Source organism: Malaya genurostris, chromosome 1 (assembly GCF_030247185.1).
Source record: "Malaya genurostris strain Urasoe2022 chromosome 1, Malgen_1.1, whole genome shotgun sequence".
Lineage (NCBI taxonomy): Eukaryota > Metazoa > Arthropoda > Insecta > Diptera > Culicidae > Malaya > Malaya genurostris.
In genome coordinates, this window is record NC_080570.1 from 83,328,748 (window position 1) to 83,344,566 (window position 15,819).

Below are 15,819 nucleotides of genomic sequence, written 5' to 3' on the forward strand. Positions count from 1 at the left end.
CGTTCGGTCTTAACTGAGGGATAGCCCCTAGCTTTGGGTAATCCGGGCAAATGCACGCAACTAGACAGAGGTGATTTCTGCGGGGGCGCTGCCCCCCCCCGCAGTGGCCGGCGCTTCCGACGGCGGGTCGCCGGCGCACTCGCGGCCTTCGGCCGTCTCGACCTTAATTAATTAAGAGAATATTGTGTAAGCATTAAATAAAATAATTATATAAAATGGTAGTGTGCTTTTTACTACCCTTTATCACTAGACCGAATAAACGGCGAAAGGTTAGCTTGGTTAGCAGAACATAAAGAACCGAAGCTTTTTCCCCAGAAATTTATTGCCCAGAAAGTACTAATCTCCAGAAATACAAACTCTAGAAAGTAAGAAAATCCAGAAAAAAAGCCCAGAATGTACCAAAGTCCAGAAAACCATACACTCGAAGGCATTAGTCGCTAAAATAGTATTATTGGTATAATATCGTTTGGCATGATAGTTATTTGGCATAATAGTTATTTGGCATGATCATTTGACATAACAGATCAACATGCTGCTTAATAGAATTTGTTCTAATTTACTGCGATTTTGAAAGGTCCAATGCGGCTACGCCTCATCGTTTTTAATGACCTGCTGTCCGACCTCGCTGCCGCTCGTTCGGACTTAACTGAGGGATAGCCCCTAGCTTTGGGTAATCCGGGCAAATGCACGCAACTAGACAGAGGTGATTTCTGCGGGGGCGCTGCCCCCCCCCCGCAGTGGCCGGCGCTTCCGACGGCGGGTCGCCGGCGCACTCGCGGCCTTCGGCCGTCTCGACCTTAATTAATTAAGAGAATATTGTGTAAGCATTAAATAAAATAATTATATAAAATGGTAGTGTGCTTTTTACTACCCTTTATCACTAGACCGAATAAACGGCGAAAGGTTAGCTTGTTACTATAAACTATATGCAGAAACAAATACCCAATTTAAAGAAGCTATGTTTGAATTTAAATAAATATAGCTAAATGATTTCATACCCGTTATATAATTTGATTATTTTATATCAAATTCGTTATTTTCAGAACCCTCTTTTTCAGACTAACAAAGCTTGAAATAAGCATAGTTGCCTTGGAAATTACAGTTAATGAGTATTCACTAAATTTTCGTGAAAATTATTTTCGTTGGACTGGTTCATTCTAGTCAGGCGCGTACCCAGAAAAAACTTCGAGGTGTGTTTTCATAATATTGGGGAGACCGGGGCTAAATCGGACACCTTTTATAAATTGAAAAAAAAATCCATTAAAACTGGGTTTTTATCGAAATCATTTCTACCGCGTCATCTCCAAGCGCGTTTACAAAGTCAATCTATGAATTGAAATATTAGCAGGTTGATAAGATATTTAAGCTGTCCAGTTTAACAACGTGTCCGGTCTAACCCCTAAATCCTCTAATAATTTCTTAAGTTTCGGAAGGGAGGGGGGGTTAATCGCTCCCCCCATATGTATACGCGCCTGATTTTAGAAGATGCTTTTCTGATAAAAGATCTGTTCCTATCTTGTTTCTGTATTATTTTCCATTATGGGGAAACAGTTTCTAGGTATTTGCTTCTATTTCTCTGCGTGTGTGAAATTGACACAGATTTTGCACAACAGACTAATTTTTGTGGCGATCACAGTCAGAGTTCCCAGGTATTTTTTTCAAGGATCTGCCAAAACTCAAAAATTTATCTGGATTTGTCTGGGTCTACTATATACAAGGAAATTTTGGAAAATCTGGTAAAATATGAAAAATCTAGCAAAAGATCTGGTTAGTTTGAGTGTCTGGCGTAATGAGAAAAATCTGGTAACCTGGCAACGCTAATCAAAGTTTTAAAAAACTTCAACTGGCATCCCTGGTATAACTGACAGAGATGCCAGTTTAACAAATTATCAATATGCTGCACAATGTTTTGAAATGGCAGATTTTCACAGATATCCGTAAGGGATAACAGACTAGCAACATAAATCAAATAAACATAGATTTCCCAGTGTAATAGTAATGTAGTTGAGCAACCCGTGACCCCAAAAGCACCGTCTGGTGGAGAATGAGTGCGTAAATGCTCCTAAAATGCATGCAAAAAGTTGCCTGCGCATTTAACACAACCACAGTAGCTAATGGAAAAAAGTACACCCGTTTGTCACTAGAGGTGCTGTTAGTGTCACCGTACAGTGAGAAATCTATGTTTATTTGATTTATGCTAGCAATAAACTTCTGGAAGTCATTAATTTGCTAAGGAAAACACAATGACCATGTAATTCCGATAAGGCACTTGAAAAAGCAGAGACCTTTTTATATTTTGCTCACCAAAATGATCCTGTTGAACAGTGTTCTTATGGAAAGCGGACACAGATTTTACATATACTGATATTTGGATCAAACACAGATTTCAGAAAAATCTGACCTGACATCCTTGAATACAAATACAGTGTTAATGTACAGACTCTCATAGTAACAGACTGGCGAATACCTCTTAGGGAGCCGAACGAACCGTCAAACTCCCATGTTCTAGCATAGGAATTTGACGGTTAGTTTGGCTCCCTTAGAGGTATTCGCCAGTCTGTTACTACCCAGTAAATCCGAGCATCGGACGCATCGTGCAAGAAAGCTTTTGACTGCGTTTCAAGCTTACATAGTGTATCGATAGAACAAAAGAGTGATGAAAATACCAAAGCAGAGAGCGGATGTCTTATACGCAGAGGATGGGATATATCGGGGTTGGATTTTCAACTCCGAGCATAGGGCCAGAGTTTTTCTGGCCCTAAGAGGCGAATGACCTTAAGGTTAAAGCCTCTATGGTCGAAACAAAAGAATGTTTAACACTATACCACACCTTATCGGGAAGACGTCGGCTTGAAAATGCCTTGTTTGATATTCCTTCGCTCTGTTTCTCTAGCGATACATAATGTAAAAATAAAGATTTCTTAGGACGACGCGGTTGATGCAAATGGTGCAGAATTGTCCGATGACGGGCCGATCGAAGCGCTACGATCGGCCCCATATCGTGCTCAATCGGTCCGATAATCGGGCCGATGATCGGACCGATACGGGTCGACAAATTTCATAGGGTATGAGAGTCTGTATTTTAATGGCAACCAACGTTGGCAGGTATACCGATTTATCGGTAGTTAAACATATATTTGACCTTTATACCGCAATACTGATATGTACTCCCAAAATTCCGATAATTTACGGGTCGTACAGATAAATACCGATTTTCGTTGATGAGTTGAGTTTTGGTGACATTTCCGTGAACCTATGTTGACGAGAATCTGATACCGATATGGTGCAGATAGATTTTTACATCGAATACAGATTTTTGGAAAAAGGACCTGGCAACTCTGGTTTAGAGGCATGCAAGTAGAAGAATGTCAAAATAGTATTCTATTTTTCTTTAAGAAGGAACAATCTTTTCGTTTTAAGGTTCGCGAATTTTGATATTCTACATTTGCAACGTACATCAAATACTTATGTGAATTAACCACAGATTTGTGTGCAGTGCGGTTATAGTGAAGCGTCATTATGGGAAAATTTATGATAGATTGTTTTCACGTGAAATTCGAATGCATCAAACTAGGTTGGTATAAATTTCTAATCAATATTTTTATTCATACGGAAATAATTTAGAAATGAAAATAAAATCGTAATGTTGACTGTTATCTAAATCGGCACACTTTTAGCAGTTCTGTTTGAAACATTGCACTATCAAAGACTTAACTCGTATCAATTGTTCGCTAAGTTTTCCAAGTTCGTATAGGATAGATGTATGTAGATAGCAGAGTGAACACCCAGATGTATTTACCCCTACTATGCAACTAACGTAAAATTTGGTACTGGTCAAATTCATAAATAATATATTTTGCAGATATAATGGTAGAAATCTTTTTGATTGCGATTTTTCGACACATTACGTTGCACTATTTATCAGTTGTTTACCTTGTAACACTTAACTGCGAAAAATTGTTATTTCTCGCAATTTGTATAAATAAATTATAAAGTAATTATGACGATAATTTTGTATGTCGTATCTACTATACATAATGTAATAATGTCGTAAAAGAAGAGAACGTTCAATTAGCGATTTATATATATATATATATATATAATATATATATATATATATATATATATATATATATATATATATATATATATATATATATATATATATATATATATATATATATATATATATATATATATATATATATATATATATATGAATAAAAAAAAACAGAAAAATTGCAACTGCTCCGTACAAGTTTGAATGAATTTATAACATTTCCACGAAAATCATTTCCCAGAAACCATTTCGTCGGAAATTTTTGTGCAGAATGAACCGTTCACCAGAAAAGCACTTCTCAGATTGTACATTATTCCAGAATACTGTTTCCCAGAAAAGCATTCTCCAATGGTTATTTGGCATAATGATCATTTCGCATAACAGTCATTTGACACAACAGATCAACATACTGCTTAATAGAATTTTTTCTAATTTACTGTGATTTTAAACGGTCTAACGCGGCTACGCCTCATCGTTTTAAATGACTTGCTGTCCGATCTTACTGCCGCTCGTTCGGACTTAACTGAGGGATAGCCTCTAGCTTTGGGTAATCCGGGCAAACGCCCGCAACTAGACAGAGGTCATTTCCCCCGCTGTTGCATTCAGTGGCTGGCGCACACGCGACCTTCGGCCGCCTCGACCTGAATCATCTATGACGAACAGAATATTGGGCTAGCACTAAATGAGATGCTTATGTAAAATGATAGTGTGATATTTACTACAGAATTTAAAGAAATAAAAAATGCTATTTCACCTAATATCACCGAAATATTTGGGCCAAATATGAAAGACTCAAAGTAACTACGAGAGGTTAGCTTGTTACTATAGACTATATGTGGAAACTAACACTCAATTTAAAAAAGCTATATTTGAATTTAAATAAATATAGCTAAATGATTTCATACCCCGACTCCATTTTTTCAGACTAACAAAGATTGAAATAAGCACAATTGCCTTGAAAATTACAGGTTATGAGCATTCCCGAATATTTATTGAAATTAGTTTGTTCCGGAAAATTATTTTCGTGCGACTGGTTCATTCAGTAGAAGATTTTCTGGTAAAAGATCTGTTCCAGTAAACGTCATTCTGGAGAATGTTATATCTGGGAAATGAATTCTAGAAAATGATTTTCTGGGGAATAGTATACAACCAGTTTGAATCACTTAAGTTTATCCGTAACGCCAAGATGGATATCTCTTCTAAAATAACAGGTTTTCGTATAATTTGAATCTGTCAAAAATAACACGAGCTTGATGATCTCAACGCGAAAATTTTAAATATGTTCTATATTTGTCTTTAAATGCATTGGTGTTATATCAATTCACAGTGACGTTTCAAATAAGAATCAAACAAACAAAACGAAAACAATATGAATTGAATTTGGTTACGAACTTCTAGAGAAACTTCTGTATGTTGGTGAATTAGAATGCTTTTAAATGATGATGTATTATCCATTGCAAAACATTTCCTGCTCATATTGACTTTTTCTTCTTCTTTTTTCTTTGTTTGATTGGAAATGTAACAATGACCATACATCCAGCGGTTTCGTTTATAGTCACATGGACTTTACTGTTCTTGACTATCGATGATGTGTCGAGTCACTACAGCACGAAAAAAACTTTCTTTCCTTCTCTCGAATTACTTGAATTTCTAACGCAATATCCGCGAATCAACGTGCTTACACGTCAAGAGTTCTACCAGAAGTGGCTTATATTGACAATTCCTGACATGTCATTCATGTCATTTTTGCCGTAGATCTAGATCTGTGAGATTATCTCTCTCTCTCTCTGTGTGTGTGTGTGTGTGTGTGTGTGTGTGTGTGTGTGTGTGTGTGTGTGTGTGTGTGTGTGTGTGTGTGTGTGTGTGTGTGTGTGTGTGTGTGTGTGTGTGTGTGTGTGTGTGTGTGTGTGTGTGTGTGTGTGTGTGTGTGTGTGTGTGTGTGTGTGTGTGTGTGTGTGTGTGTGTGTGTGTGTCAAATAATCTCACTAGGATTTTTCGGAGATGGCTGAATCGCAGGCGCGTATACAGGGGGGTGTTTTAGGGGTTCAAACCCCCTCCGAAACTCAAAAAAGTATGATATTATGTAAACTCTTTTTTTCAAATAAGTAAAAAATAAAATGAATAATTTTCAACAAACGACTCCACAATAAAAAAATTTCAAATAATTATATAAAAAGTTCCATTTGTATGGAAATTGATCAACATGTTCTGAAACACCCCCCGAAATTTTTTTCTGGGTACGCGCCTGCTGAACCGATTTTGACAATTCAAATGACCATGGTCTCACGGTCCCATACGGAATTCCTGATTTTCATCCGGGTCCGATTTCCGGTTCCGGAGTTATAGGGTAAAGTGTGTTCAATATTGTACACCGTCACTTAAACCGGCGAAACAAAATACGTAAAAAAAATTTCTAAACTGGTGTCAAAACTGCACAAATCGATAGTCATTATCAGTAGGCAACTGAACAAACCGATTCCGGCTATCCTAGTTCCCAGTATCCGGTACCGGAAGCACCGGAAATAGTGGTCATATATACCAAAATGGATCTCACTCACTTTTCTCAGCGACGCACAGTGGATCGAATCATGCAAACGTGGACATAAATCAGTAGATGCCAAACCGTTCTTTTAATGCATATAGTTGCTTTTAAGACATTATTTACAAATATATACCGCGTTATTTGATTTTATCCCTAATTGTTCATGGCCCACTTTGACAAAAAATATAACCATAATTTTTTTTTCTGAAGAGATAGAAAATTTTTTTCTTCGACAAACTTACTTTGTCAAATATACCAAAAGTGAAGGCCGCACCGTTCCGGCTATACAAAGCGTTTTTGTGGCAACCCCTTTAAAATCAAGTTTTTATTCATAACTTGTTGCAAGTTATTTTTTTATGCATACTTTGTTTGGAAAAATTGAAGAAAATAAAAAATTCCATATTTTTGTTGAAGGTAGTGCATAGGTATAGGTTTGTTGTTTCCTGGCAAGCTTATACAACACTTAACCTTCTTTTTACCTATGATAAAAACTTACACCGAAACGAAATATGCAACTTTATGCAGCTGATTTTTATAAAATTTATAGGAAAAGATATGCCCAATACTAGAAAAAAAATCTAAGTGGAACTCGATGGAACTTTTTTTTAGGCCATTTCAAAGTTAGTTTTAGTTATTGAATTATGACAACCCCCTTAAAACTAGTTTTATAATCATAATTTGTTTCAAGTTATTTTTTTACATATTCTGTTTGGAATAATTGTAGAAAATATAAAATTCCATAATTTTGTACAAGGTAATGTATAGGTTTATTATTTTCTGAAAACGTTATTCATCATTTTACCTGTTTTTACCTAGGAAACCTTGTACCGAAGCGAAATATGCAACTTAATGCAGCAAACTTTTACAATACTTTTAGGAAATTATATTCCTAATCCAATTTATTTTATAATAAGAAAATCCAGAGTACTATTCGTGTGACTCATTTTCACTATGGTCGTGCTGAAACCATGCATGATTAAGAAACGGAAGGTGTCATGCGTCAGCTATTTCTGTAACTCACTTTTGCAGTGAATCGCATCTTTAAAAAGAGCTTATAGCTCACAGCTCACCAGTTCACCGCACTGGTAAGCAGGGATGCCAGGTTCACAGATTAATCTGTGTTCAACCTTTTGCACAGATTTACAAAATGGTACAGATTTTCACAGATTTCTGAAAATGGTCACAGATTTACACAGATTCTGAAATCGATCACAAATTTTTGAAATTAAAATTAGGAAATAGTGAGACCTTTTTTTGCTTACCAAAATAATTCCGATTAGTTATAATGGAAACGGGGAAACGTGCACAGATTTTGCACAGACAGGTTTTTGGCTTGATCACAGATTTAAAAAAAATGACCTCGCATCCTAGGTCATTGCTGGTAAGGTGCAAACAAGCTACAACTGAACGGATTTTCAGCTCTTGAAGAGCGAGTTATAAATGAGAAGAAATGTGTGCATGAGCTTTTGTTCGTTTTTCCAAATGTGTATTTATCCTTCTTTAATAGATTGAATGAGCCGTTGTCAATAAGAAATCTCACCTCTCACTCGGTAGGCTAAGGTACATTCAGGGATGCCACTTTTGCAGATATTCTCAAATATGACATAATTGTAATTCGCAAACAAGTTCGCATATCACTGTTCTTTGTGCATTAATGATTTCGATCATGCATATGAAAGAAAAACGGTGCTCAAAACAAACCTTCAGTTCAATTTAAATGAGCTGATGAGCTGATACATTGAATAGATTCCCTTTAGTGAGCTGATCGGTTCGGAGCTGCTCACCGGTATGAGCTGCTTCGCACATCTCTAAGCGAGCGTCGCATGATCAATATATCATCCTAAAAAACGTGTTGCTTCGCGGTAACTCAATTTATTTACAGCTTTAAAAAATCTGTATGTAACAAAAATATGCACTCACAAACAAAGATTCAAATGAAAGGCCTCATAGTCCCATAGCCTGCTATTGAATTTAATTTCGATCCGATTTCCGGTTCCGGAGATATAGGATGATAAGTACCAAAAATATGAAAAAAATATGCACTCACTTTTTCCAGAGATGGCTGAACCGATTTTCACAAACTAAGATTCAAATAAAAGGTATTTTGGTCTCATAGTTTGCTATTGAATTTCATTTGAATGTGACTTCCGGTTCCGGAGTTATATGGTAATATGTGAAAATTTGAGAAAAAGTTTACACTCAATTATCTATGGAATAACTCAACCGATTTTCGCAAACTAAGATTCAAATGAAAGGTCTCATAATATCCTGAAAATTTGTAGAACATTTTATTTGGATCCGACATCCGGTTCCGCAACTAAAGCGTGGAAAATTACCAATTTTATTAGTATTTTTCCACGAACGATGGTTAAAAACAGGTACAAATCCCATAAAACTGTCTGATAAATTCTTCTAGTTTCCAGAGCTTGTTAGTTTGTGGGCATGAAAACTTAATTCGGCACTACTAGTCACCTCTTTTCCTGTTCCGAGAGCACCGAAAGTGGAGAAGAAAAATCTAAATTCGCTTCGAATTCTCTACGATGCTTGAATCGATTTTCACAAATCTTGATTTGAATTAAAGTTCATACTGTCTTTAAAGCTACTGTGAAATTTCATCCCGATCCGACTTCCGGTTCCGCAGTTACAAGGCGATGATTGTCAAAGTTTTCAAATCGCCATATAGAGTGACAATATGTACAACACCGAAAGAAGAAGAAAACACAAAACGAACAAGGCGTGCTTTGTTCTATTTCGTACACGTTGTGTAGTGATGTCAATAATAATAATAATAATCCTACTACATGTTTTATGCTGCTGATTCATGCTGTTTAGCTTGACTTACATATGCAGAAGTAACAGAAACGCTTCGTTTGTTAGATTTCGAGGGTCGAGGGGCCGAGCAAATTTGCCTATTTCTATTCAATAAACAGTTGTTTTTGCAAATTTCATGGTTATATTTATGATGTAATGAGTAATATGAGAAAGGCATCATTACACCATTAGGTGGATTAAAATAGGTTTTTTAATATGTGTTGAACTTTTGATTATTTTTCGGATTTTCAATATTTAAAACCCACTCTGAAAAGGCCTAAAAAAATTGCATCGAGTTCCACTTAGATTTTTTATAATATTGTTAATTGTCAAAAAGTAAACAAAATAAAAATCCCAGCAATTTGCTTAAGCTGCGCGTGCAAGCATAAGCATGTTTATGCGGTCAATCGAAGCAAAAGCAAAGCTGTTGGAAGCACACGAATCTACAAATAGAATCGAAATTATAGCTAACGTTTCAGATTTATGCGTAGCTTGCTAGAGGTAGGTTGTTGCTACACAGCAAGACAAAAAGTGCCATAAACGATTTGAAGCTTTTATTGGTATGCTCTGATCTTGTGTCATGCAAGATTGGATGAAATCCCAGATTATGTCGTTTCGCCTGAGAAATTGACTACCCCAGGGTAAATTTTGAGTGCATAAGACTAATTTCCAATTTATATAAGATGAACTCGATTGATAATGAGAAATATTTTATCGCTTCAGCCGAAATAGCAAAATGGTAGTAATGGTACAGAAACGCTATAAAAATAACTACTTGCATACAAAACTTAAACACAAGCTTGGTTAAGAGAAGCTTAAATATCGATATCCGTATCGCAAGCATGTACAAACATTTAATTGTATACATTTGGGCTATTGATGTAATTTCGTCGGCTACGAAACAAATACAAATCACGATAAGGGGCTGTCCATAAAAGACGTCACGCTTTTTTAACGATTTTTGACTCCCCATCCCCCCTTTGTCACAAAGTGTCACAGAAGCAAAGACCCCCCACCCCCCTATGTTACATGTCACGAATTCAAAATAAATAAAATTCATCTCAATACCTTCTCAATATGTATGACAAACCATACAAATATGAGGGAAAAATCGATTTATTACATGCTGTCATTAGATTAAAAAAAATCCCTAAAATTACAAAATCATCGGAATTATTTTATTATTATCAATTATATAAATTAACACAAATATTTGGTTGTAATTGATGAAACATTTAAATCATCTGTTTTATTCCTCCTAGGGGTACACAGATATATTATTGTTTTAGGTAAAGTATCATATTTTCTTAGTGTAGCATACAGGGCTGAGAAAATAAAGAATAAAACCTCATCAAAACGAGATCACTGCCAAAGAATCTTTTCAAGATCAGTTGATCAGTGAATTTTAAATCACATCGATCAATATCAATACTGATCTTCCGTCACACAATGGGTAGTGATTTTGAGCTAAAATGATTCTTGATTTATGTAAGTTCAATCATTGGATGATTCGATAAGCTTTGATGTTGGTGGAGGAAAATCACATATGATCAAGATAAGACATGACATGATCTACGTGTGAAATCTCCCGCCCTTTTTTCAAAAGGAGTACAATTGAATAAACTGCATCAGAATCAGATAAGAGAAATTCTTATGATATACTATTATCAATGCTAAAAAATCAAATTACTGAAAAAATTATCAGTGCATAACTTATTAAAACCGTTTGAAGGTATCTTTTTCTTTTTTACTCATATTAGGCAAAATTTATTAATTTCGCTAATTTACTCCCTGCACTTTTGCTACCCACAAAAAAGGAAATGATTTCATGCATCATTCATTTCCGAATTTACAAGAAGAAGCTTTTACATCAACAAATACACGTTTTCCTATATAATGTAAACGTTTATTGTGGAGATTTTTTCAGGAAATAGGGCAAAGCAGTAATATAATTAGGTATTTCAAAAATGCGCTCATTGAAAATATTAGACGTCACATTCCAAAAACCTCCCCCCTTCCCCCTGTCACAAAAGGTCACGTTTTATGAAACATTCCCCTCCCCCTTGCGGCGTGACGTCTTTTATGGAGAGCCCCTAAATAGAGTCTATATTCTGGGTTCGCGTGTTCGGTGTTGATAAGGATCAATCTAAGCAGACTCTTGTGCATTTGCGGATTCAAAAGTGTGAAATAATTGAAAATGTCAATCATTGGAAATTTTGGTTGTCTTGTTCCACATCAACGGCTCGAACAACCCCATGGGGCTGATCCTTGTAGTTTTTTTTTGGAATCTAGTTAGTTCATCCTATTTAATTTTCTTGGCACGAGTCGCATTATTTGATATAATTTTCAACGTTTTCGCGAATATTATTCCATTGAAATAGTGAACTAATTCTCTTCGCCATACGATTGCTTCCAACATGTCCTCCCAAAGCCGAATCATGGAAACTATATTGAAAGTCCATGATTCTCACAAAGAAAAATAATGGAATTCTTTCAATATAGTTTAACGGTCCTGCTCAGACACCCACATTCGGTCCCCAATTAATAGAGTTGGAAACCAATCTTCATATTTTACGTGCTGGAATAGCAAATGGAATAATATACAGGTAGTCATTCAAATCGTGTGGACGTTCTACCAGTTCGGTTAATTCTTTATCCGTTGATCTATTGATGACTAGTTCCGTCAAAATCATTAGTGTTAGTTGAGTGTTTTTCAAATTTCAGTTGGCCAAATTTAATGTCGTTGTTGTCTGCACTTGTTATATATTCGTCGAGATACGAAAAAATTCCCAAATGTTATTTTATTCCCATTCACTTCAGTTTGTCTGTGAATAGTATAAGTCTTCCCGTTATATCTCAGATTTGTTTCGGTTAGTTCGTTATCTTGTCTGCGTTCTTTCGCTTTTCAAGATCTTCTTTCTCTACTAGCTGCTTTTGGTGCTTTTATTGTTTAGTGAATACGGATATATTGGGGTTTTTCGGATATATTTGTTCAGTCAATCGTGATAAACAGTCTAATACATTGTCTTTGCCTTATTTGTAGCGAACGTCTATTTCCAGGACTTGTAATTTCAGCCATGGACGTGTTAGTGTAAGCGACGTCTCTTTAAAATGCCATATTGAAATTGGCGGTCTGTGATCGGTCTAGATAATGAATTTCTGATTGTAAATGGAATGTTTGAAGCGGCTTATCGTCCATACTGTTGCCAGTAATTCTTTCTCAATCGTATAGTACTTCCTTTTCTTCTGCTTGCGTATGACATTGGTTTATCGATTTTTCTTTCGAGAGTATGGTTTCGATGGCGTACTCGCTAGCATTTGTGATGATTAAGAACGCATCTTGATAGTTCTGTCAAACCAACAGTGTATCAGAAATTAAAAAGGTTTTTAATTCTTCGATAGCTTTTTTACATTCATTTGTCCAAACAAATTTTACATTTTTGCGCAGGAGATCGTTCGATGGTTTAAGTTTATCCGCTATGTGCGATATAAACTTTTCATAAAAAATGATCCAATAATGAACGAACTCTTTCAACCAAAAACAATTATATCGTCTAAATAAACAATAAAACCCCAATTTAAAATTCAATGTAGAAACCCAGGAGGTTTCTCTGTTACATTTCTTCAATATATTCTTAAATCTGTAACTCTCGGTCAGCTTATCTCGTCAATGATTCTAATGATCTTTGTTCCAATGTTTTTATTTTCTATCTTCCACCGTGACTTGTTTGCTGAATTGTCTTTCCAGATTTTGTAGCCCATCTACCCAAGTATCAGTTCGAATTCTTCCGATTTTCTCTTTCTTTCCTCCCGGAATGTCTTTTCTGACCCAGGAATGGTTCCAGCTCATCTACCGCTCCGTGACACTACTTTTCCTGCCTTGGGAACCGATTTGCTTTCCCATCATCTGCATCACTTTTGCTTCCTACAGCATCTTTTCGGATCTTTGTGCCACCGTAGGGTTTTATCTAACTGTTTGAATGACTTCTTTTGCGTTGTAATATTAACCATAATGTTAGTCGATTATGGATGAGTCTAAAACAAAATGTATGAAAAATACTGGGAGGAAATAAAATAAATTCACTCGTCCGACCCACCTCTATATTTCGTCAGTTGTTTCCTGTCTCTGCCACCCTTTATAGCGGATCTCAGCATTTTCCGTTCTTTCCTGTCAACACTTTCAGATATATTCTTTCAGCACTTTTCAGTTCGTTTAGCTAAGCACCTTCAGTTTTTTTTATGTCACCAGGCTTGGATCATTTTCTCAGCACTTTCATTTCGTACTTTTACTTTTACTGATAATGATTTTGAATATTTTCTCTTCAAAATCATTATCAGTAAAAGTAAAAGTACGAAATGAAAGTGCTGAGAAAATGATCCAAGCCTGGTGACATAAAAAAAAATATTTTCTCTCAGCACTTTTCAGTTCGTGCACTATCAATTATTTTTTGTCAACACATCGGAAAGATCGTTCACTCATCTCTTTCTGTTCTGTTCCGGTTTCGTGCTTATGAAAAGCGTTACATCATCGCGGTGCTGATGCAGCCGTCTAACGTACACTGAAATATTCTGTTACAGAGATATGTAGCACACAAAAAAAAAACCGCGCAAAAATAAATGCGTAACTACAGAAATCCGTGTTAAAAAAGTTTGAACTCACACTTGGACTTAGAAAAAATTTAATCGTGATTTTTTATGCCAAATGTTTTTAAAATGAATGAAATGTCGAGATTGGGTGTTATTTAAAAAAAAAAAATTTTTGTTTTTAAATATTGAGAAGTGTTGGAGATGACTTTAAAAAATCAAGATAACAGCAGATCTTGACGCTTCGTGCATTTCTAAAACAAAACTTGAAAACTGCATAGCTTAGAAAATTTGCGTAGAAAAAAAAACGCGTTGCTTCGGAAAACACGTAACTTCGAAAATCCGCGTTGAAAAAGCCGCATAAAAACCCCGAATCCAAAACAGCGTGAAAAAGACCTCAGTGTATTATCATTACTCCTAATTACTAGCCGGTTCTACTATATCTATCGATAATGGATTCGCTGAAATACTGCGTTTAGCAACCCATTTCGGAATCGTAAGATCCGATTCATTAGCAGCCTATGACTAGGATAAACAATCATTTGAATTTCGATTAAGACACACAGACATTTTGCGAGGTACTAGGAACTAAACTGAATCTTATAACACACTCCAGGCCTGTGTGTTATTTAATATCTATTTTCACCGATCCAGCCCTTCATATCTGTATTTATTTAGACTCGATAATATTCAAATGAATCATTGTTGAAATTTCTTGTTGTTATTTTCAGTTTACGCTAATTTCTCACCGTTCACATGAAAAACCTTTCCTGAAATGAATTCAAAAAGCGGAAACATACCATCTGCATCACGTAATTCAGCGTACAATGCTGCAGCTTTAGAGAAAATAAAAAATGACTTGAAATCGTACGAAGCTGGTCACGGAATTTCTCAGGTGAGTAGAATTTGCTTGTTCAATATCCAGTCATACATCGGAGAAGTGACATTATGGTTTTCTCATACATATATCAAATAAATAAGTTCGAGCCATTTTTTTGTAGTGAATACGACTTACTTTAGTATTGGACACCATTTCAAAATTTACCCTCTGAGTGCTGCTGCTGCTGAGTTTATCAGCATAATTTCTGCTGCATGCCATCGGAAATCTGATCATAATTTTATGATAAAATTTTTAAATCTAAAAATAACAACTGAATGATATAATCTCAAATAATTCAAAATTAAACTTTTCTGAAATGTCTGGTATCAACGAGTATCAAAAAGGAAATTGATGTCGCGTGTTTGCCTTTCTCGTATTTTGAAAGCTTGGAGCGAAATCAATCTTCAGTTCAGCAACGCCATCGCGCGGTATCACATTCAACCTATTTTGGCGCGCACGAATTTGACTCTCCCTTACTTCTATGTACGAGATTCGATACGGACTCGCCTGAGGGCGACATGCTCGCAAAAAAGGATGTTGCCAATGATTTGTTCGGGAAATGTAAGAGCTGGATATCTTGTTAATATGATGTCTTTGGTTTTATATAATCTAACTACCAATAGATGCGAAATTTTTCAACTTGATCGTGTATTGTAACAACATTGAAGTATTTCAATAGTACACTATTCAGCTCCACTGCAACCATCGGAGTGATCGGACGTAAATTTGCGTTTCTCCAATCGTGCATTAAATTGTTTTATTCAGTTGTTAAGGTCATTCCGTTCAGCTGTGTTTGCATTAGTGCCGTTGAATGATAATCTGTATTAATCCGTTTTCAAGGTCGCTGGCGTGCTCGTATAGAAAGTCAACAAGTATTGTCTGTTGGAATATATACTAAAATGACAGAAGTTCGAACGACAAAACGTCGATGAACAAAAGGTC

At 35.9% G+C, this 15,819-nt stretch overlaps 1 protein-coding gene across 2 annotated transcripts in view; it reads left to right on the forward strand.

The window, feature by feature from the left end:
- Positions 1–3,350: 3,350 nt before the first annotated feature.
- LOC131440642 (serine/threonine-protein kinase Warts) overlaps positions 3,351–15,819 on the forward strand; it is a 166,376-nt gene continuing 153,907 nt past the window's right edge. For both annotated transcript variants that reach the window (XM_058612102.1, XM_058612103.1), the window contains exons 1-2: positions 3,351–3,574; positions 14,729–14,892. In XM_058612102.1, coding sequence (XP_058468085.1) covers positions 14,773–14,892 — 120 coding nt within the window. In that variant the 5' untranslated portion in view covers positions 3,351–3,574; positions 14,729–14,772. The remainder of the gene's footprint in view (positions 3,575–14,728; positions 14,893–15,819) is intronic.